Source organism: Eucalyptus grandis, chromosome 9 (assembly GCF_016545825.1).
Source record: "Eucalyptus grandis isolate ANBG69807.140 chromosome 9, ASM1654582v1, whole genome shotgun sequence".
In the NCBI taxonomy this organism is placed as follows: domain Eukaryota; kingdom Viridiplantae; phylum Streptophyta; class Magnoliopsida; order Myrtales; family Myrtaceae; genus Eucalyptus; species Eucalyptus grandis.
Genome location: NC_052620.1, coordinates 32846897 through 32870380, shown reverse-complemented (window position 1 = coordinate 32870380; position 23484 = coordinate 32846897). Strand labels below are relative to the sequence as shown.

At 40.2% G+C, this 23484-nt stretch overlaps 3 protein-coding genes across 3 annotated transcripts; 1 reads left to right on the top strand and 2 right to left on the bottom strand.

Annotated features, from left to right (window-relative positions):
* Nucleotides 1-6302: 6302 nt before the first annotated feature.
* Nucleotides 6303-9250, top strand: LOC104420684 (MDIS1-interacting receptor like kinase 2). Its single transcript, XM_039301695.1, has 2 exons — nt 6303-8398; nt 8536-9250. Exons 1-2 carry the CDS (start codon nt 6334-6336, stop codon nt 8955-8957), a joined length of 2487 nt encoding a protein of 828 aa, XP_039157629.1. The 5' UTR covers nt 6303-6333; the 3' UTR covers nt 8958-9250.
* Nucleotides 9251-11225: 1975 nt separating this feature from the next.
* LOC104419370 (casparian strip membrane protein 1) lies at nt 11226-12386 on the bottom strand. Its single transcript, XM_010031007.3, has 3 exons — nt 12062-12386; nt 11840-11963; nt 11226-11594 (listed from the first exon to the last, which is right to left on the bottom strand). The coding sequence occupies exons 1-3, from the start codon at nt 12280-12282 to the stop codon at nt 11379-11381; spliced, it is 561 nt and encodes a 186-aa protein (XP_010029309.1). The 5' UTR covers nt 12283-12386; the 3' UTR covers nt 11226-11378.
* A 3899-nt stretch (nt 12387-16285) lies between these two features.
* On the bottom strand, nt 16286-21260 carry LOC104419369 (pentatricopeptide repeat-containing protein At5g15280, mitochondrial). The gene is made up of 2 exons (XM_039302548.1): nt 21133-21260; nt 16286-19985 (listed from the first exon to the last, which is right to left on the bottom strand). The coding sequence occupies exons 1-2, from the start codon at nt 21258-21260 to the stop codon at nt 16286-16288; spliced, it is 3828 nt and encodes a 1275-aa protein (XP_039158482.1).
* Between the last annotated feature and the right edge of the window lie 2224 nt (nt 21261-23484).

The following is a 23484-nucleotide window of genomic DNA, read 5'->3' as shown; positions in this document are numbered from 1 at the left end:
TTGATGGTTTGGTCAAAGTGATGATCATCGATTTAGAATGCAGAATCTCTATAACCATTGAGGAGAAGTTATAATCAATTACCCTTTATATCCCCCAAGTTGTTTCTTTGGATTACCCTAATATATTATAGCAAACTCAGGCCTTCCACTTCCTAGCAAAAGAAGAGGTCCTCTCTTTATGAAGCATGAAGATTTTCCAAATTATTCGTTTGGATCTTGCAATCAAACCTATCAGCTTGCATGTTCACAAGCTTGATGGAAGGGTGAGTCTAATTTGTATTTTGAGAAATAATTCCAATAGGGTCACTAATGTTTGGGATTGTCACACTTTGAGAAAATTGTTCAAAAGTCTTAAACCTATTGTACTTCTGCTAATTCAGTTCTAAATCTTTCAATTTTACCAATTAAATCATAATTTTTTTTCATATTTTACCAATTGAATCAATCCGGTCAATTTTGACTGAAAATCACTAACGTAAATGTCAAACGTCCTATGTAGCACGACCAATGATAAAGTTGACAATTTTTAATAATATTTTAATATTTTTGAAATTTTTATTATTATTTCCTTTTTTTTTTTCTAACCCTAGGTTGGCAAGGGCATCGCTGTCCTCACACAAATCTAGGTGAGGGTCATGAACCCCGCCCTTTTGTCGACAAGGGTCTCGACGCCCTCACTTGGCTTGGGTGAGGGTTGCGGCCCTTGCTTGGATCTAGGCGAGGGTCGACACCTCGCTTGTGGCCAATGAGGGCGTAGAGGCCCTCACCTATAGCCGACAAGGGTAGCGGTGCCCTTGTCCAAATTATGCGAGGGTCACCAACCTAGGGTTAGAAAAAGAAGAAAATAAAAAGAAAAATAAAAAAATAAATATATTATTAAAAATTATTAACATCAGTGTGGGCCATGCCACATAGGATGGTCGACATCCACATCAGTGAAATCTGGCCAAAATTAGCCGGATTAATTAATTAGCAAAATGCGAAATTGTTTAAAATTGAATTGACAAAGTATAATATGTTTAGGAGTTTTGGATAATTTTGCCCAACACCTTTGGTATTTACACATTGTGTGATTGGAATTACAAGGAAGTTTTGCTTTATAACGTAAATGATTGTTAGTCAAAAGAAGAAAAGGTGGGTCCATGACCTTTCCCTTACAATGGGTTAGAAATTTTTGGGGGCAAACATCACCAATAGAAGTATCATAACGACCATGACTTCCCCTGAGCCATTGAACACGCACTGACCAAAAGTCTAACACACATGAAACCCCAAAAGGCCTTGACTTCTTGATGGATGTGCACAAGTTCCACCATTACGTGCATGCTGGTTTGAACTTTTTTTTTTAGGCTAGTATGTTGGTTTAAACTGTAATCTCCTCATAAAACTCATGAGTATAATATTTTGCTTGTCAGAAAATTAGTGCCACAACTTTCAAGAATCAAACACCTGAAATTACATCAGCAACTTTCCTTACTTGAAAATCCATTATGGCATTAATTTGATATCAAATCATCCAATATGTTCACTAGAAAGTAATATTAAATAGGAATTGCCAGCAAGACAATCGTCAATGTAACTTAAGTGATCTGCTTTCAAAAGTTATGACGATAAAATGTTTGCTTAAATAGTTATTGCATCAAAGTGAGCACCGTATAAAAATTAAGACATTGTTTACATTGTTAGTGTTCTTTTCCCCTCCAATTTTATTGAGTAAGCAATGGTTGGAAGCCATGAAATTCAAGTGATGTCATGACAACTCACTCAAGATTTTATCTCTAGCAATTGCTTATTTTATTTTGTCTAGTGTCTTGATAAACTTGAAATTTAACTTCTATCAAGCTATAAGAGCTAATTTTGTTTACATTGAGGGGCAATTGACAACTCTCTCTCTCTCTCTCTCTCTCTCTCATCTTCTTGTTCCACTGACCATACAAGGAACTGCAGTTCCTTGCTATTTCTTAAAAGAAGAAAAGGCTGAAAAATTGGTCAGAATTGGTCCTAACCTTTCCAATACGACGGGTTAGAAATATTTGAGGCCAGATATCACCAATAGAAGTGTCGTAATGATCATGACTTTTTTGACTTGAATCTTCTTGTTCCACTGATCATACAAGGAACTGCAGTTCCTTGCTATTTCTTAAAAGAAGAAAAGGCTGAAAAATTGGTCATAACCTTTCCAATATGACGGGTTAGAAATATTTGGGGCCATATATCACCAATAGAAGTGTCGTAATGACCATGACTTTTCATGAACCATTGAACACGCATTGATCCAAACACACATGAAATCCCAAAAGGCCTTGACTTCTTGATGGATGTGTACAAGTTCCAACCATGCATGCTGGTTTAATTTTTATTTTTATTTTGTTGGCTGGTATGATGATTTAAATTCTAATCAAATACTAAATTTAGAGATTGCATGAGTAGAGTATTTTTCTTGTTGGAATATTAGTTCCATAACTTTTAAAACCTAATACCTAAAATTACATCGCTAATCTTCCTTACTTGAAAATCCATTGTGGCATTAATTTAATATTAAATCATCCAATGGAGCTTATTGGAAAGTAATGTCATGTAAGAATTTCCTGCAAGACAATCATCGGTTTAAATTAAGTGATCCACCTTTAAAAAATATGATGATTAGATAATCGGTCAAAAAGTTATCGCATTAAAGTGAGCGTTGTAAAAAAAATATGACATTATTAATGTTCTTGTCTCGTCCAATTTTTTTGAGTAAGCAATGGTCAGAACCCATGAAATTCAAGTATTGTCATGACAAATCACTTGAGATTTCATTACTAGCGATTGCTCATTTTATTTTGTATGGTGTCTTAGTGAACTTGAAATTTAACTTCTATCAAGTTAGTTAGAGCAACTCATGGGATATAAGAGCTAATTTTGGTTACATTGAGCAATCGAACAAGGTATTAGCTCATGGATATATGGGTAATTTACTTGCTTTCACAACCCTGCGAACCTATTGTTAGTTTTTTTTTTTGACAATACAAAGTATTTGGACTGTTCAACGCAAACAAATGATACGTATGCCCGCAATTCATTTGTTCACATGTATCTAGCGATGCTCTATGCATAGAGTGGTGGGCGCATTATTTAAGAAATACTTCTAAATATGAGATGTTATGATAGAATCTATCATATTTAACTTAAGCATTTAATTACTTAGCCAATAATTCGAGGTTTAAAAACAAAATGATTCGATTAAGGAGAAAGCTATGACCAAATTATCTTGATCACAAAGTCCTCTTTGAAACAATCATTCTTGATGTTTGATGTGAGGTCCATTAGGCCCCCTCTATTGAGACCATAGTAAAGTAACCCGTACTACATGGTAAAATTTAAACAAGGCCAATTCCCTTAAAAAAATACAAACTTTCACTGTATACCCAATACTAATCCTAACTTTTTTATTTGTCTTATAAAAAATCACAAACTTTCACTCAATATCCAAATCTGCACCATGTCATATATATTGCTTTTACAGTTTGACATGTAAATTTCATGCGTATATTTATCTCTTTCTTCATTGATTATGTGGATTTCAGCTCAATTAGATATTTTAAAAAAAAAAAACTTAATTTTTTCTATCTTCTTATTTTCTTTTCTCATTCATCTTTCCTTGCAACCTCCATGTATGATGGTGCTTGAGCTAAAGTCTGAGTCGATCCACCTCGGATTTGAGTCGGGCAACCTCATATCTGAGTTGATGACCTGAAATATGAGGTTGCGCGCCTCAATCGCGAGTGGAAAACTCCGTTGATGGAGGTCAACCATGGGGCTCAGAGTGAAGGAAATAATTTGTGCCCTCTCGGGGACGGTGGCTTTAGGGAAAGCGTGGGCTCGTTTCGTCATCGTCTGGCCACGGAATGGATATACAAAGTTGGGAGGATGGCTGAGCAAAGATGGTGGCTGATAAAAACGGCTTGTGGAAGCTTGAAAAAGTGGAAAGAAAAAGGGCGTCTCGGCCTCCAAGGGGATGGTGGAGTGGTGGGGGCTTGAGCTAGTGAATGATTGATCCCAAGTTCGAGTCCCCCGTCCTCCATCTTACAATATCCTTGACTTACATGGAGGCTGGTCTATGGGACTGGGCTAATCCTCCTCTGGTTGGTGCCTGACCAGCCGGACCCTTGTAGTGCGGCTGGTGCGGGAGTCCGGGTCTAAAAAAGAAAAGAAAAAGAAAAGGGGCATCTCAGCCGTGCTCGCCTGAGAGGTTTGAATGACTGCCAACTATCGAGGAGGGGGTGGTCGGAGGTCGGGGCGTGGAGTCGAAGGTCTAGATGGCGATGTGTGAGAGCTGGTAAAGTTGTGCCCACCACGTGAGTCCTTGCGAAAAAGACGATGAACACCGACGAGGAGGACCTCGGACCTCTTGTTTGGTAACTAGCTGCATCAAAGGCTTTTGACAGGGTACTTTTTGATGGAAACTCCTTCCTTTTTGACAGAGACTCAAATGTACTCAATAATTGATGCAAGTTTTCAAATCGTAATCACTGGTTTAGCGGTTGTCCGTTCGTTTTGGATGAACACAGCGTGTTACATGGGGCTCAAAGAAATTAACTTAGAGAAGACTCTTAAAACATATCGTGGGTCGGGTGGAAATTTTGTGAAAAGGTTTTGGGGCTGCCAAAGTCGATCTTAGGCAAAGTATGTTGGAAGCTGTTTTTGACTTGAGTTGTCTTGTTCCACTGACCATACAAATTCAACAGATAGTTTCTTTTATTGCAGCTCCTTGCAATTTCTTAAAAGAAGAAGAGTCTGAGAAATCGATTCATGAACTTTCCATTACAATGGGTTAGAAACTTTTAGGGTTCAATATCACCAGTAGAAGTGTTGTAAAGACCATGACTTTCCATGAACCATTGAACACGTACTAATCCAAAAATCGACGCACATGAAAGCCCAAAACACCTTTGACTTTTTAATGGATGTGTACGGGTTCCATTCATCCATGCATGCTGGTTTAAATTATCTATTTTTTTTTTTTTTTACTGTTATACTCGTTTAAATTCTAATTGACTCACAAAAACTACCAAACTTAAAGATTGCATTAGTAGAATATTTTGCTTGTTGGAAAAGTAACGTCATAACTTTTTAAAAATCGAACACTTAAACTTATATTGGCGATTTTCCTTCCTTGAAAATTCATTGTGGCATTAATTTCATATTGAATCATCCTACGTTGCTCACCGAAAAGTAATGCCACGTAGGAATTTCCAGCTAGAAAATCATCGATGTTACTTAAATGATCCACTTTACAAAATTATGACGATCAAATGATCTTTAAAAAAGTTATCGAACCAAAGTGAGCACCATACAAAAATTGTGACATTGTTATTATTCTTATCCCCTCTAATTTTCTCAAGTAAGCGATGGTTGGAAGCCATAAAATTCGAATGATGTCACGACAACTTACTCGAGACTTTATCTCTAGCCAATGCTGATTTTATTTTGTATAGTGTCCCACCGAACTTGAATTTTAACTTCTATCAAGCTGCTAGCTCGTGGGATATGAGAGCTAATTTCATTGACATTGAGAAATCGAATATGTTATTTGCTTATGGGATATAAGAGTAATTGACTTGCTATCACTACCCCGGAACCTTAACACGTAATCCAACATTAATTGTCAGCTTTTTTTTTTTTTTTGTCCTTTCGTTTTTTCTAACATAACAATACTAAGTATTCGGACCATTTGACTCAAACAATTGTCTTGAATGCACACAATTCCCATGTTCACATGTATCTAGTAAGGCTCCATTCACAAAGTAGCTGGTGAAATTATTAATGTGAGACGTTACGAAGGAATCCATCATATCTAAATTAAGCATATAATCACTTGGCCATTAATTCAAGGTTTTAAAACAAAATAATTTAATTAAGATGAAAGTTATGACCAAATTATTTTGATTAGAGACTCCTCTTTAGAACAATTATTTTTTATATTAGATGTAAAATCCATTAGGCCCCACTCTAGAGACCAAACTAAAGTAACGTGTGTTACACAACAAAATTCAAATGTAGAAAAGCGTTATGTGTGAGACCAAGGTGAGCAATCATTAGTGTGAACGGATCATGGAATCCAAAGTGTGAATTGGATTCGCACTAAAACCACAGGCCCCACGGCCTAATGACCACGCGATAATGTTGTCTCATACGGGGAGACTTTGGGAAACTTCCAAGTCGTTTTGTTGAATTATTCTCCACTAAAGTAATTTATCTGGACTGCCCTTCTATATATCATAGAAAAATCAGGCCCTCCACCTCCCAGGCAAAAGAAGAGATCCCCTCTCCCTCTCTCTCTCTCTCTAAAGCATGAATCCTATAGGCAAACTCATCGGCTTGCATGTTCGCCAGCTGATGGCCGTAGCTACTTGGACCCTTATTGTGTTGGCTTTCTCCCACAACTTCCTTACCCTTGCCACCAAAACAGAGGCAGATGCTTTGCGTCGCAGTGGGTGGTGGCCTGACTTCATTACAAGTAACACTTCCGTGTCGCATTGCACGTGGCCTGGCGTTTCGTGCGACGCTTTTGGAAGCGTTATTGAAATAAACCTAACCCAACAATTCAACTACCCTGTTTACTTGAGCAACATAAATTATTCCTTGCTCCCCAATCTCACCTCTCTTCATTTGCCAAATAATTCCCTCTTTGAGATCATTCCCTTTCAGATATGTGCACTCCCAAAGCTCAAGTACCTCAACTTGTCCTACAATTATCTGACCGGTGAGTTGCCTCTTTGCCTTCAAAACCTTACCATGCTAGAAGTTATTGACATTCATGGTAATCAAATCTATAGTGATATCCCTCCCAAAGTGGGAAGTTTGAATAGGCTTATCCACTTAGATCTCGGTTATAATTTGCTTCGTGGCACAATCCCTCCCGAAGTGGGAAGTTTGAATAGGCTTATCCACTTAGATCTCAGTTATAATTTGCTTCGTGGCACAATCCCTCCCGAAGTGGGAAGTTTGAATAGGCTTATCCACTTAGATCTTAGTTATAATTTGCTTCGTGGCACAATCCCTCCGACTCTAGCGAATTTGATGAACTTGACTCATCTCTATTTGCAACAAAACTCATTATATGGATCCATTCCATCGGAAATAGGATACTTAAAGAGTCTCGCTCATCTTGATTTGAGCTTCAACAACTTCTCTGGAAAAACCCCTCATGATCTCAATCTTCAAAACAATTCTCTTGACGGATCTATTCTTCCAGAAATAAGTAATTTGAAGAGCTTGATTGAGTTGAGACTGTCCTCAAACTTCCTCACTTGCCCTTTCCCTCCATCTCTAGCCCATTTAACCAGCTTGTCGATTCTATATTTAGATGGAAATAAATTTGACTGTGCCATACCATCAGAAATAGGATACTTAAAGAGTCTCACTCACCTTGATTTGAGCTTCAACAACTTCTCTGGAAAAATCCCCCATGAATTTGAGAGTTTGGTCATGTTAAGATATCTCAATCTTCGAAACAATTTTCTTGACGGATCAATTCCCAAATTTAAGAAGTTGGTCAACTTAAGTTATATCGACTTGTCAAACAATCATCTCACAGGAAATATTCCAGGTAATCTGCTCTATGTTAAATATATAGCACTCTCCGGCAATGACGGTTTGGAAAATATTGATGATTCTGGGGGAATGTCTAAAGTCAAATATGTGACAATATTTATACCACTTATGGCTATTCCGTTCATTTATTTTTTTGCTGTTGGGTCTTGGATCATATTTCAACGTAGAGCAAAGAGCATGCAATCGGAGACAATAGAAAAAAATGGAGATTTCTTGTCCATATGGAATTATGACGGAAGAATTGCATATGAAGACATAATCAATGGAACAGAAGACTTTGACATGAAATATTGCATTGGGACAGGCGGTTATGGTAGCGTCTATAGAGCACAATTGCCTAATGGAAAAATCGTGGCATTGAAGAAACTTCACCATCATGAAGCAGAGGACCCATTATTTGATAAGAGCTTCCAAAATGAAGTGAAATACTTGACCGAAGTACGGCATAGAAGCATAATTAAGCTCCATGGTTTTTGCTTACACAAACGATGCATGTTCTTGGTTTATGAATACATGGAAAGGGGCAGTTTGTTTTGTGCTTTGAGAAATGATGTTGAAGCAGTGGAACTAGACTGGTCTAAACGACTCAATATTATTTGGGATATGGCACATGCCTTGTCTTACTTGCATCATGATTGCACTCGGCCAATTGTTCATCGGGACATATCTAGCAACAACATTTTGCTTGACAACAAAATGCAAGCTTTCCTATCTGATTTTGGCACGGCAAGACTCATAGAAACTAATTTCTCATCTAATCTCACTGGAAATATTGTAGGCACTCATGGATATATAGCACCGGGTGAGCAACAATCCTCCATACTTTTCTAATATGTTATAACTAGAGGCACATAACTAGATCGATATACTTTACCTATCACATTGAGAACTTGGTTTCAAGCCTCATATAATTCATTAACTTTTTGTTCTATTTTTTAGAGCTTGCTTACACTTTGGTCATCAATGAGAAATGCGACATATATAGCTTTGGAGTGGTGGCAATGGAAACAATAATGGGTAAGCATCCAGGTGATATCATCTTAAAGTTGATGACACTCTTCAAAGAAGATATTATGCTACATCAAGTATTAGATCTGCGCTTGCCAATCCCAAGAGAGAATTTCGTTGCAAGAAGTATCTTTCTGGTAGTTTCTCTGGCGCTTGCTTGCTTAAATAGTGATCCAAAGTCACGGCCCACAATGAAACAAGTTTCAGAAGCTTTTCAAGCTCCAAAATTAGTGTTGCCCAAGCCCTTCCATTCAATCTCGCTTACGCAGCTCCAAAAAATTAATCAAGAAGTGTGGTGGGAAAGTGGATCAAAAGAAGCCTCGTCGAGCATACAAGAAGAGCAAGGACCGTGAAGTATTTGCCCCGATGCTAACAATAAATTCCAACCAGTGAAGATTTGATTGACATGAATGATGCTGCAAATTGGTGAACGTGATTGCGACGGCTTGTGCAATTCCAGTTTTGTCGAACTTATTTATTTTTTATTTTTTAAATATGTTTGCATGGTTCCAAAAGAAAGGAAGGAAAGAAGGAAATATGTAGAGAGTCCGAGTTGAACGTGGGGATCAAACCAATAAGAGGTTCGATCCCGGGATGTTCTTCTAGTGTCGGGAAATCCACAGATGAAGTGGAAGAAGATTACTCCCTTCCCATGAGTCAATTTCTTGGTTTCGTATTCTTTCTCCAGATTATTCCCCATTTAAAACGCCGTGGTTATTTCTGGAAAGTGATGATGATTAAAGTGCTGTGTCCTTTGATGCGTCGATACAGGTGTATTGCTTTGCAGACACTGTTTCTCTGACTACAGCGAAAGAAGAGGTTACCCATGATTACTATAGCTTTATCTTACCACAATACAATTGTTGCGACACAAGCATCTTGTAGAAAGTTTAGGCTTAGCTAATTAGGCCAATGTACGTCAAGTTATTAACCAAGTCGATCACATGGATTGAACTCAAGTACTTGTTTTTTAAAAGTGTCAAATAGGGAGAGAAGATTAAGACAAATACAATTAACATAAACTTTAACTAGCTTATTAGAATGGCGATTTGAAGTCATGTCAGAAATCGCGATATCTAAACGACAATGTCCCTTTTTAAATTTTAGTGATATGCTTCAAGTTTGTTTCATATGCATTTCTATCCTTTTTCCTTTCTATTGCAAGGCAACAATTTTTACAGATTGGTTTTCATGTACTAAATCATCTTACCAAGTAGCTGTTGATGTTACAAATTCTCATGATGCGACCAACAATATGTTCTAGGTAAGTGCAAATTGAACATAAGAAGTGAAAGGTAAAATTTCAGCATTTTACCACTTCCTTTTTCATATTTAAGCATCAAAATTCCATGTGTTAATTTGCCTCGTCTCTGATTTGCCTCGTCTCTACTCTGAGCCTAGCCATGGACCAATCCGTCCAAATTCAAAGTCTAGCATAACTTGATTATCCATTTCCGTCCATTTCACATTAAACAAAAACAGGATACGAATCAAATATTCCAGGCCTAAAGCAGTCGCCTAGGCTTTGAGCGAGCGAGGCGTTCGGCCATGATCGGGTCCGCTACACCGGCATTTTTTCGAAGGAATGGCAGGCATTACTTAGCATTTCGCAGGTAGACTTGGATCAATCCGCGGGCTTCGATGGGCTTTAGGCAAAAGGTGAATAAAACATCAATAGGCGGGCTGCGAAAAGAAGTGGAGTAAAACTCATCTCCGAGCCCACCAACGATTTGAAAGACAGTCGGGCTGAGGCAATAGCCTAGAGCCAAGAGGCTGGGATTGGGCTCGAGAGTACTAATTGGACCCAATTGGGCCCCATCCATCTAGCCAGAATACATTGTCAAGCCTGCCCCAACGGTGGATAGGCCTGGCCCATCCGACTGCTCACGTCGTGTGATCATTTGCAGGAGATTTCTTCTAAGTTGACCCGCTCATTGGGTGGCCTTGGGCGGGCTCGGCCTACTTGAGCCCGAACCTTTTAGAGGTCCTGCCCGGGCTCGAACTTGCAGACTTGGGCAAGTGCCCAAACCCGCCCATCGGGCTACCTTCTTATTTTACGGTTTCTTTTTTAGAATTTCAACGAAGAAATTTGAGAAGCCTGATTGGGGTGAGGCCGAGCCGTTTTACTCCTGCTTGCCCTATCCCTCTTCCATCTTCAGCCAATTTGACGTCGGCCATGCTAAATTTGTATGGGAATGGATTGGACGGTGCTATTCCATCAATTATTTCGTCAAAATTTTCCCGTCAAAATTTTTTTTCCTTATTTTTTTACGTTTGCATCGCTTGGAAAAATGATTCAACGAAAATCCTATATTTAAATTTAGGAAAATAATTTTCCCTTTTAAAAATTGAAAAATATTTTCCATAATACGGAGCCTAAGTTTTGGTAGAAAAGTCGGTAAATGATTTTCAGGGCAAGGAAAAACCAAAAGTAGAGCTTGCCATTATTCTATTTTATTTATATATTCTTCGGATTTATGCATGATGACTTTTCTTTTCATAGTTTTTGCAAATATATTGGATATATACTTCTTTTCGATTATTAGATAGAAGCTTTTCACGTGGACGAGCCTGAACGATTGAGAGAGAGAGAGAGAGAGAGAGAGAGAGAGAGAGAGAGAGAGAGAGAACAATTGCATTAAATTACTGCCACACACAACACAAGCTCTTGAACAGGAGCAAAGAAAACAATCACACACTTTCGCGCTTTAGAATAAAAGATACGCATTCAGACATGAGAGACATAATATATAGCAGCATCAGGAAGCTCCCGCTCAACGTCGAGACAGCGCGATGGCGGACAGCAGGATCAGGACCACGAACAGGACGACTCCGCCGAATGACCCGATCAGAGAGCCCGAGATGCGCTCGCAGAAAGAATTGAACTGCTGGCAGATGGAGAACCAGTTAGCCTTGGTGTTCCCTTTGTGGGCCAAGTACACGATGGCTGCCGAGGCTGAAGCTCCCGCCGTCAACAGCGCCAACATCGCCTGCAACATTTGCACATTGTTCTAATTGGATGAGCTCATATTGTCTGATCAGTATGGAGTAGGCCTAATTCTTTAGGATAATACATGTCATCGAGAAGGATATACTGCATTTGCATGTTCCTATATCTTTTTAATGAAATCTTGGATTATAATCAGGAGATATGCTTGTTCAGAGCACCGCTAGCTATATAGTACAAATACAAATATTATAAGAAAAATGGTTCCTTCCAATCAACATAATTTACCGTGTCGAAGATGACCAAGACGATTCTGCTATTTTGTGCAGCACTCCTCATTATGTGGAAAACAGAGAGTGGGAGTGAGAGGACGAGGTAGGCGCTCACGACAGAATTAGCGACCACGAAAAACCTGTTCCATATCAATTCAGATGAGTGTTGCGATCACTTAATTTGCCAATGCAATCAAAAGGAAAAAAGAAAAAGAAAAAAGAGGAGTGAAAAGCTTACGTGAAAGTTGGGAGGTCGTCATATCTAGCGCGGAATCTGATGAATTGAGTGAAGAAAGGGAGCGTCTCATTGGTCGTCCCCATGGCTATGGCGCTCCCGAGGGTACACACGAATGCGAGTATCCTCAGAATAAAATCAAGGACCGCCACTCCTTTGTTGATGCCGTACCTTGCGGCGGAAGCTTTTGCTACCTCTCCGGCTTCGACTCCACCTGCCTTCATTTTTCTCCTCTCCTCTCCTCTCCTCTCCTCTCCTTTCGTGGGACGAACTTATCGTTCGGCGGTTGTGGTTATCTAGGGTTTGAGAGGATACTTAAGAGCTCAAAGCTTGAATGTGCATGGATACAACTAGGGCTTATGACTATCTATATATATGCCCTGAAAAGTTGACAAAAGGGAGTTGTAGTAGGTTTTCTTTGGCTAATAATCGATAGCAACTAGGACTCACCATGTGATGAAGTGTCTGTAACATGACCGTACCGACTAAAGCTGAGCTTGGAGGGCATTTTTTAAGAGCTTACCTGCCCGTACTAGCTCAATTACACTGGAGGTGATAAGGGCTTGGAGATTAAAAAACATGTCTGTTGGGTCATTACGTCTTCCAACTCCATTATTAATGGATTCTAAACAAAAAAGGGAAGATTTGAGAACTCACGACTATGTGCAATTTTAGTATATTCTCCACAACGATGCCTGGATGCAATGCTACACGTTTTCCGCTGAGTGGAGTTCTTACAAAGATTGGAGCAGTTGGTAGTTCGATTGACAATGTAGCCAGGCCTGATTGGTCGTCGTGTCGTTATCGTTGTTGTAGGCTTTAAAGGCTTCGTAAGTGATATGAACAAATCCACTTCGATGTGCCCTCCTGTTGTGCTGTTTATTCTCTTATCGTCTCTCCTGCCTCAGTTAAGCCCTCGTCTTTCACTAATTTCAATGATCATGACCGATCCGAGGGAATGGAGTTTCTACGTTCACGAGGTTAATTACGAAACTCGTGACTAAAATGCATGAACAATTAAATTTGTTGGAACACCAGTGGAGATACCATGCGAGGAAGAGAATCTTCATCCCACTTAATATGGCGGGAAAAGTACCAAAAAAATTCTAAGCATGCTGTATTGGTATTAATTCAATTATAAACCTTTTAATTGGATTAATTTAATTCTAAATCTTTTCATATTAATAATAATTCAATTCATCCATCTAATTTACTCAGATAATCGCTTAAGTGCAACTGGTGTCAAGATGAATATTTTTAATAATATTTTAATGTTTTTTCAAAATTTTTAAATGATTATTTCAATTTTTTGCTCGTTTTTTCCTTTTTCTTTTTCTCTGCCTTTTATTTTGGCCGGTGGCCATTGCTAGCCAAGGTCGTGTGGCTGATGGCAAGGGCTAGACTCGCCTTGGTCACCTTCATCGGCAAGGGTGAGCGCCAATCGTCCAAGTGTGGCTAGGTGAGGCTAGGGGTGTGCATGATCCGGGTGGGTGGTTTCCGGTCTAGAATCGACAATCGCCCACTAAGGACCGGTTCCAAAAAATTGGAATCGGGAACCACCTGTTATTGCATGGATTCAACCGAGAACCGGACCGCCAGTCCGGTCCGATTCCTGGGTGGATCCAAGGAACCAGTCTCACCAATAATAATATCGTTTACAAAATCCCGCCGTAAGTACTTTTCATATCGAGTAATATTTTTTTTTTAAATCGAACCGACTTAATTAAGAGTACCATTTTTCTTTATTTTATTGGAAAACACTACCAAAGAAGAGAAATAGGTTTTTTTTTTTTCTATTTTTGAATCATTTCAATTGAAATCTAAAATATTCTTTAAGTTCAAAATTCTAGAAGATTGTCATATGTAGATCATCTTTTTCTTTATCCTCTAACAATGTTCAATCTCTTCCAACATTTGCTTTACTAATTTTTTTTTGTAGAAACAATTCCACCGGTACTCCATATATTCTTGAACATAGTGTTATATGTGAGTACCAGAAGTATCATTTGAATGAGCCATTTGTTGAGTTGTTGAAAAGCATCTTACACACTTTACTAAATTCTTATTAAAACATGGAAACCAAGAAAGGAGATGGAGCCCTAAAATTTAGATTTGCTAATTAGTATTTTCGAAATTTATTTTAATATTAAAAATAAATATATTATTATAATATAATCGGTTCGGTCCGAATGGACAGATTTGCCCGTGGAACTGGGAACCGAATCGATACCCACCGGTTTCCATAAATTGGAACCGAGAACCGGACCAGTTTCCTCAAGAACCACTGGTTCCGAGCGGTTTGGGCGAGTCCCAGTTCTTTTGCACACCCCTAGATGAGGTCCCCATGCTAGATTTGGCAAGGCCAACCTGAGTGACAACAAGGCCCGGCGAGCCTCGCCCTCACCTGGGTGAGGGTTGGTCTTACGTTGAGGAGGTCAACCCTCACTCAAGCAAGGGCAAGGCTCGCTGGTGAAACGAGGCCCAACGAGGTGTGACAAGGCTACCCTAGCTAGGGCGAAGGTCAACCTTGCCAAATCTGATGAGGCAGACTTACTTGGCCACACTCGCTTGGCCGCACCTGGATGACCGACACTCGCCCTCACCTAGGCATGGCCTAAGGAGTCCGACCCTTGCTGGCGAGGGTGACCTAGGTGAGGCCAGCCCTCATCAACCATGACTGTAGCCAATGGTTGACTGTAGCCAAGGGTTGACGATGGCCACTAGCCAAAAAGAGAAGAAAAAGCTAAAAAAATGATATAATTATTTAAAAAACTCAAAAAAATATTAAAATATTATTAAAAATATTTACGTCCATGCCGGTCGTGACATGTTAGTAATTTACCGTCTAAATTGATTAAATGGACTAAAGTGGTATTAATGTGAAAAATATTTAGGAGTAAATTGATCTAATTAAAAGAAAAAACTGAATTAGTACTAATGCAATAAATTGATGACTTTTTTGGTACTTTTCCCCTAATATAGCTTCCATTCATTGTGACGGTGCTTTGGCCACTTACTCATAGTGACGAGGAGACAAAATTCGGCGTGATTCGTATTCGCACTTCTATAAATTCATAACCTCCTTTGTGAATAAGCGAGGAAATATTCTTGAGGCTTCGTCCGACAATCACGTGTGTTCTGTTGATATTTGACATTTCGCGGAGAAAAAGACAGTTTCGTCGATTGGCAAATCTAATGGTTGGAATGGACTCGATCAAGAGTGCGTGCATGCACTGAGTCTATACACGCGGTAAATCTTTATCTCAGATAGATACAATTTTCTTCCTTACTGGGCTTTTAGATAACGAAAGGTGGTCCCCTCTAAAATTTAAGCTTTGACACCGATCTAAGAGCAAGTCCCCGCGCACAACATACCTTCGTAGCGCAAACCGCCAAGTCAGCAAGTTTATATGATGGAGTCAATATGGAGTAATGTCCAGTTATTTGTCATTGTCTGGTCAACCCGAAACCTAAATACATCCCGACATACCTCAACGTTCAGATATCACGTTATAACTGCAAGGCCAAGTTCAAGTCTGCTAATACTTGACTATTGCTAGAAGGGAAAGCCGATTTGCATGTTAGCTTACAGAACCGTGTAACCAAATGTAAGTTGAGAGATGCATTCAAGCATTCAATGGCAATTATTACATCTCTTTACAAAAGTGAGTATAATACTCCTTGAATCATTGTTCTGCTATGTTCCTATTCTTGCCAAACATATAAAACTAGTTGAAACTTAAGTCTAGAGCCTAGACTTGACCAAAAAAGAAAATACGTCTAGAGTCTCGTTAAGAGGTGCTTATATCAGAAGCCCTACACACCTGCCACTGTACAGTCTCTTGCTATGGATCCATCAACTTTATTCAAGAGGCCTGAGAACATGTTTCGAGCTATCCCTTTGCAGGCAAACAGAAAATTCAATTTCATAAAGATAACCGCAATGCAAGCAATACCAGAGATTTCTCTCTGGCTCAGTCAAAAGTTTGTAAACTCATCTGCTTAATAACGTTTCCAAATCCTTGATAGAGGCTAAAAGCAAACCGGGAATATACTGCGACATTTGAAGGACATTTCTCCTTGATGTTTTTGTATATATGGTGAATGAATTCAATGGATCAGAGGGTTATTCAAGAAAGGCAAAGTTACATCTGGTCACTTGAAAAAGTTCCCTCTGTGTGATGAAGCAAAAGAAGTCTGGAACGTTTTTACATAGCGGTTTTTTGATCATTTTCTTGCGAATCCACTTCCTGAAAGAAGCTGCGATAGGAAACCCCCAATGCTCTTGTCAGCGGCCTTGACCTCTGGTTTGTTCAAAGTGCTTATGATAGACCATTGCGCATCAAAGTCCGGTTCATACCCAACTTGTTGCATAGCTTGCACAAGGTCTGATGCCTTTTTAGAATTATTCTCACAACAATATCTGTTTATCACAAGTCGATACATCTCCTTGGTTGGAAGTTCACCGATCCGTGTCATTGAAGCCAGCAGCTTCTCTGCTTCTGCGGTTTCTCCAACATCACAACATTTCCGTATGAGCGTGGCCCACACCTGCATGCTCGGTCTCAAGTCCCTACTCAACATCTCAGCATGAACATCCAAAGCTCGCTGCAATTCATTACTTCTGCAGAAACCACTTACGAGAGAATCGTAGCAAGTAGATGTAGGAATGCTTCCGCTTTTCAACATTGTGTTCACAAGATGGATTGCCTTCTTCATTTTCCCTAGACGAGACAACTGCTTGACAAGACCATCGTACATGACACCATCAGGAATTAAATTTTTCTCTACCATCCGATCCACGAATTTTTCTGCTTCCCCAAGATTACCATGAGAAAGGAGCCCTTTAACCACAGCATTTTGAATGTTTGAATCAGTAATCCAGCCCCTAGATTCCAGCTGTTGACTCAACCATATGCACATTCCAGGATCCGATAATTCACTTGAGCAGTTAATTATACTCCTCAAACTGCGCTTACTCGGAGTCAGATCATGAGAGATCATGATGGATAGATAATGCAAAGAACTAGATAAATCCTTAATTTTAGAAAACCCATGTACAAGAAAATTGTAGGTAACTTCATCAGGTTGCAATTTCTTCTCCTGCAGCTCATCCAAAATTTTCTTTACAAGAAAGATCTTTCCAGATGAGAAAGCATAGAAAATAAGAATGTTATAGACGATCAGGCCATGAGAGTTGCTTGGTCCCACCAGAAGATCTTTAAGGTTTAATACTGCATGGGCCTGTCCTCCTATGCACATCAAGCGCACCATCATTCTAAAACTGGGAACAGAGAGGGTCAAATTTCTTCTCATCATATAAGCAAGTGACTCCTCAACTTTCCTTAAGTTGTTCGATTGACAAATACCCCACACCATCACAGCACAAGCTTCAGCATGTGGAACCATTCCCCTTGGGGATAGATCCCAAAATAAATCTAATGCTTCTTTTAATTCACCTGCCATAAAATAGCCCTTTAGTAAAGCACAATGAGAAGAAAGTGACAAAGAAGAATTATCTCTCAGCACAGCCTCGTTAACTGCAGTTGCTTCAGTAAACCTTCTTGCTTTGCAAAGAAGAGGAATTAAAAAAACTGAAGCATCTGGATGAGGGAACAGTCCCTTCGCTTGCATGGTATCAAATATACTTAAGGCTTCTAAGTATTTCTTTTTCCCACAAAATCCCCTTATAAGGTGACTATATGCCCTATCCTCTATTAAGCAACCCCTCTTATGCATTTCCTTTGCAAGTGCATATGCAATGGTACTTAAACCTGCATCACAGAGTTTCTCAAAAAAGATATCAATAACATTAGAGACAGGGAAGGCCATAAGAGTGCTTTCAAAAAGCTCTAGTGCTTCACTGATCAATGCATTTTGGATGAGACAACTGACAAGAGCTTCAAGTTCTCTCAGTCCTGGAACCCACTTAGATTCTCTAACCAGATCCAAGCAACCACTTAGTTCTCCCAGAAATCCTTGCTCAGAAAGACTTGTCATAAATATGTTATAAGTCTTGTTCTCAATCACTAAGCCTTGTTCCTGCATCCCATCCAAAAGAATCCTAGCCTTTTGTCTCCGTCCTCTCTTGCTGTAAAATTGCATGAGCAAGTTGAGAGTTTCTGCATCCAACTGGCTGATAGATCTAGGCATTTTCTCCAGAAGATAATCTATACATTTGACAGAAGGATAGGATGTAATACAAATCCCCTTGATTATAGCCGACAGGACGGACAAAGACAATTTTTGCCCCCAATGAACCATTTCACCAACCAATCTCAATGCATATTTTAGATTTCCATGCCTGCACTGTTTCATGATAAGCGAGTTAAAATCAGGAAGAAAAGAGTCATCGAGGATCCCATTTATTCTTTTGTCAAACTCATCAATATCTGCATCCAAATAAAGTCCATTGCCAAGACTATCATAGAACTCTGTCCTTGAAAATTTGGCATCACTGTCTCTCTTCAACTTAACATCTAGTGGACCGAATCCCAACATTGTGAAAGCCTTTGAAAGTGGATCCTCAGTAGAAGAAAGCTGAATGAGATGAAGTTTCATCATTCTGTTGACAATAGTCCTAACTTCATCAAATTTTCTACCTTTACAATACCCTGCTAAAAATATTTTGTAAGTTGAAATATTGGGCATTGCGCATTCCTCTATCATCTCATCGAGAATATGATGCACATTCTCCCACATACCATCTTTAAAGACTGCGCTTATTATAGCATTATACGAACATATATCTGGTTTGAGACTTCTTCCCAATACTTCCGCCAAATAAACAAGAGCACCTTTCAGATTCCCTTCACGACAGCACCAACCTATTAAGATACCAAAGGTTATTTCATCAGGCTTGAAACCTAACTTCTCCAATTTAAGTCTAAACAGGTTCGCCCTCTCTGAGCCAGTATTCAAACAGAGAGCATTTATCATCCTATTGCCAGCTTGAAGATCCGGTCCACGGTTCAACTCAACAAAGAAACTCAGCAGATCTTCAAAGTCTTTCTTCTCGCAATATGCACAAACAATTTCATATAGAACTGAGCTAGAAGGCTCATATCCACAACCAGTAGCCTTCTTGACGAGATTTCTCGCTTCTTGAATTTTGCCTTCTTCGCAAAGTAATTTAACAACAGCACCAAAGTCTACTTTCTGAGCATCAAAGCTAATTCCACTTTCTATCGTATCAAGAGAAACCCTAAGAGCCAACCGAGATTTCTTCCTTCTAATTAAAAGTTCAATGAGTGCGTAATAACAAAAGCGAGATGGTGCCCAACCTCGGCTCGACATTTTATCAAGCAGGTAGAGGCTCCTCTCGAAATCACCAACTCCAGCGTACCTCTGGATCAAGTCACTGAATATCTCATGACCATCCAACGGAATTCCTCGGCTTTCGACATCTCGCAGCAGCAGCTCAGCTTCTCTAAGTAGCCCAGCCCGCGAGAGCATCAACCCCATGAGTTCGTACGCTCGGGGAAGATGCTCAAACCCCTGGCTCCGTTCCATCGGGAACTTGAAAACTTCCCATAAAGACTCCACCTTTTCGACTCCAACCGCAGCCTTTTCGAGCTCGGACGCGAACCCGGCCAGTATTCGGAGCACATCCCGAGGTTTCAGCTCAGGAGCTCTGAGCAGTCCACGGGCAGCGTCGGGTATCACGTCGAAGATCTCGAGAAGAAGGTCCTTGAGAGAAGCATCGCCACGGGTCTTCACTTTCTTCTGGTTCTTCTCCTCCAACGGGCGAGGGCACCTGGACAGGACCGATTCCGCAATGCCTTGGAAACGTGAGGAGGACGAAGCGCGGAGTGGCGGGGCGGTCCGGTCCCCGGAAGATGGCGGCGATCGAGGAGCGGCGTCATCGGCGAGAGTACGGACGGTGGGGAAGCGACGGTTGGCGACGGAGAAGAGGGGAAGGAGCTGCCTGATGCGGGAACGGGAGAAGGCGACTAGTAAAAGCATGAAACGCCGTCAACTGGTGTCGACGGGGACCTCACTTTCGCGGCGGCGGCGCCATGAATATCATGCCGACGAGCTTGAACTTTCCTTGTTATTTGTCACGTAATTTTTTTTTTTTTTTTACGTATAATTTCTTTCGGGCTATCTATCATGACTATAATTAAATTCAAATCATATCTGTCATAACATAATATGAAAATCTGAATTTCAGAAGTTAAAGCAAATCCATGCCAAAAATGTCAAAACATTGTTGCGCAAACCAACATAAATATTGCCGATAAAAAAAACCAACATAAATATTCAATCATTTGACTTTGTGTTAACAATTTCACGGCTGAGTCACATATTCTGGGATTTGTGAAGCATTTCGTGAATTTAAAACTTACCAACCTAAGAAAATGATAAATTGTAGGAATTCCTTATTTTTGTCTTTTTTTTTTTTATCTAAAATTTTGTATACCACTATAACATCTATCCAACGCAATGATGGAAGTGTCATTCACATGAGCAAGCAATTTCATAAACTCGTTCCCTCAACCAGAAACTTCATAGAAAGTTAGGAAGGTGTTTTTTTGATTTTTTTTTTCTCAATATCAAAGAAAATCTCATTTCATATGATTTGATATTCAACTAATGAAATATCTAATCAAGATCACGAATTTTGTCACTAATCAAGATTCGGTTCAAGTGACGTAAAGGCATTATTTTTCTTATCGGCAAACCAACAGCCACCGGTGTTGCCGCTAGCTAACCAGCAGCGAGGTTCCTGCTAGAGGTAGGTGAACAAAGACGGGCTTTCGGAGGAGCTCCGACCCAGCTTCACGAAGATCCTTCAGCCCATAGGCTCAAGCGATGCCAAGCCCCTCGACTTTGCGCTCATGGGCGCCCGATCCTTTCTACATATCTCTTTGTAGCATGGGGCTCGATCCCGAGCCGATCGACCGGATTTGACCCACCCCCGGCGGGTCAAGATCCGGGCGACAGTCTCCCCCGGCACCGCGAGAGAGACCGAGACGTTAAATGTGTCCAACTCTTGTCAGAAGCGAAGCAAAGGGACATGTTGGCAAATGTCCATATGCCAGGTTCATGCCGATGTTGGCGGGTGAGCAGACCATCCGCAAGTGGGGGAGATCGCCTCCCAGATTTTACCCGAGTACCCGCAGATACATGGGGTCACGTCGTACCGATCCAGAGTTCCATCGCCAGCTTCCTCATTGATGAAAGACCACCAGCTGCACATGTCGCGACTCTCCGAGAATTTTACACCAAAGAAAACTTACAGCCACGGCGTGTCCGAGCAAATCTCGTACGATCGAGGCACACAAGATGATCTTGTTCGGAACCGCTCAAGATCGAAGCCGTGGTCCCTCCTCCACATTGGCGGGCTCGGAGCCACCTGGCCCGAGACGAAAAGTGATTTCCCGAGTTTCGAAAACAATACGAGTCGCCACCGGACGGTCAAAATGAATTTCCGAGGCAATGGCCTCGTGAAATACTGCAAAAGTTATCGACCATCCGGCTCCATGTCTCTAGCCTGTGTAGGTCAGCCTTCTAGAATCCCTTGTCTGTACTCAACGGTATCTAAACGAGTGGCCTCCAGCTCTCGAACTGGAAATCCCTTGAAGTCTGAAATCAATTTCACCAAACCCTATAGTCGCTTTATTAAATTTCGAGCGTGAAAAAGGAGATGTTCGAGGAAACCATACGTGCCCTACGGTTAATAAATGAGGAGGGGCCTATACATGGATTCCATCCTTGTCGAAAAGGACGACGTCCATGTGCCATTAACCCTCGGGGATCATGTCGCTCACCGAAGTCTCTCATTGAATGCCCCCATTTCTCTATGCTTGGCTTGATCTCAATCGACTTCCGCACCAAGCGGGTCTTGCGACAATTACAACACCTGATGAAGAGGGACCACGAGAAGACAAAGGAACGTGAGCATGATTTTGCAACTTTTAGGAATTGCAATCAGCATCTACTTATCGTTCCAATTGAAATAAAACAAGTGATTATTGTTGTTAATCCGGTTGTTGGAAGGACATCATGTTGTTCTTTTTTTCCCTTTTTCCGGATCGAGAATTGGAAATCAAGGGTGTAGTAACAACAAGAAAGACAGGTGCATTTGAATAGAATCTAGAGTGTTAGATTGGAAACGAAATTGAAATCATAGTTATTTAAAAATGTTTTAGGAAAAATTGAGGCTTGGTGTATGAATAATTTTCATGCAAAAGCCTCCATTTGATCCAACATCATCTAATGGCTCAAGTGATGTATACTAACATAAATCGAGAGTATGTAATAATTTTCCCTTTTTTTCGTGATGCCTATATGCATTTCTCACTAAATTTGAAGGAGTGAACTTGTTGGTACAAATAAACAAAATAATAATAATTGCCCATGTCTCTAACCATCAACTCGAGCTAAAAGGACCGAGCAAAATATGGGTGAGAAAAAATTTGCTAAGTTCTTTTGGTCTGCAATTATAAATAGTCAACAAAGGCAATGAAAATCTAACTTTCACCAGTAAATGATCTAAGAAATCTCACGAACTTTCATTTAAGGGACACGAATGTTCATTACTAACTCTTTTTCGATGAAGTTGATATGGCATACGAAGTGGCTAACGGTCTCAACACATAAAAGAAAGCACATCGATTGAGCCAGAAGACGTCCTGAACACATTAACAAAAGTCAGACAACATCGTTCCAATTTCTCTTTACTGGACCTAATCTGCTTCCTGAACTACAGCTCCTTTCTCTACTGATACTTTGTCTAAAACATCACTCGTGGTCATGTCATGTGTCACATTAATTTGCTTAGATGGAAAATTAAATAATGAGTGTGGTTGTTCCTCAAATGAAAATTTGTGGATACATTTGCGTCATTTGAAAAGTCAAGCTACCTTTTCTTTTATATAAATGAAAAGTTTAATCAACTGTCCCCCTGGCTTTTCTGCCGATAAGTTCAATACAGCCATATGGAGACAGTCAAATTTGACCCGGGGACCCTCCTTTATCTGACCCAAAGTGCAGTCGTTGCAGAGAGATTTTATCCTTTTCTGTGGATTCTAATCATGAACCACAAATTTTATTTTTTTGAAAGGACACAGTCCACCAGCTTGCCATAAGTTAGATCTGCACAATGAGTTGGGCATTAAACTCCAGTGTCCAGAAATCTAACCCCTTGGCTAATCATTCAGCCCGTTTCCAATGGACTAACCTACAAAAAAATAAAAAAAAAAACACCAAACTTCAGATTCATGATCGACACAGTGAGTCACCTGCCTACCACATCCAGCACCACTCTTTCAAGGTTTGAACTCGAGCCTAACTCGTTGCCACAGCTACTGACCTAATCATGACATGAACATGTGTGAGACAGAGGAAGAGGGAGGGAGGGAGGGAGGGAGGGAGGGAGAGTGCATGTGAATTTTTTTTCTCCAGTTTGACACGTGAGCAGC

Coding starts and splice junctions, on each gene's coding strand:
- LOC104420684 (XM_039301695.1), top strand. CDS start 6,334: ATGAATCCTATAGGCAAACTCATCGGCTTGCATGTTCGCCAGCTGATG. Junction 8,399..8,535: donor TCATGGATATATAGCACCGG/GTGAGCAACAAT, acceptor TCTATTTTTTAG/AGCTTGCTTACACTTTGGTC.
- LOC104419370 (XM_010031007.3), bottom strand. CDS start 12,282: ATGAAGGCAGGTGGAGTCGAAGCCGGAGAGGTAGCAAAAGCTTCCGCC. Junction 11,964..12,061: donor GACGACCTCCCAACTTTCAC/GTAAGCTTTTCA, acceptor GATATGGAACAG/GTTTTTCGTGGTCGCTAATT. Junction 11,595..11,839: donor TCTTGGTCATCTTCGACACG/GTAAATTATGTT, acceptor CAAATGTTGCAG/GCGATGTTGGCGCTGTTGAC.
- LOC104419369 (XM_039302548.1), bottom strand. CDS start 21,260: ATGTGCAGCTGGTGGTCTTTCATCAATGAGGAAGCTGGCGATGGAACT. Junction 19,986..21,132: donor ATCTCCCCCACTTGCGGATG/GTCTGCTCACCC, acceptor TTCCCGCATCAG/GCAGCTCCTTCCCCTCTTCT.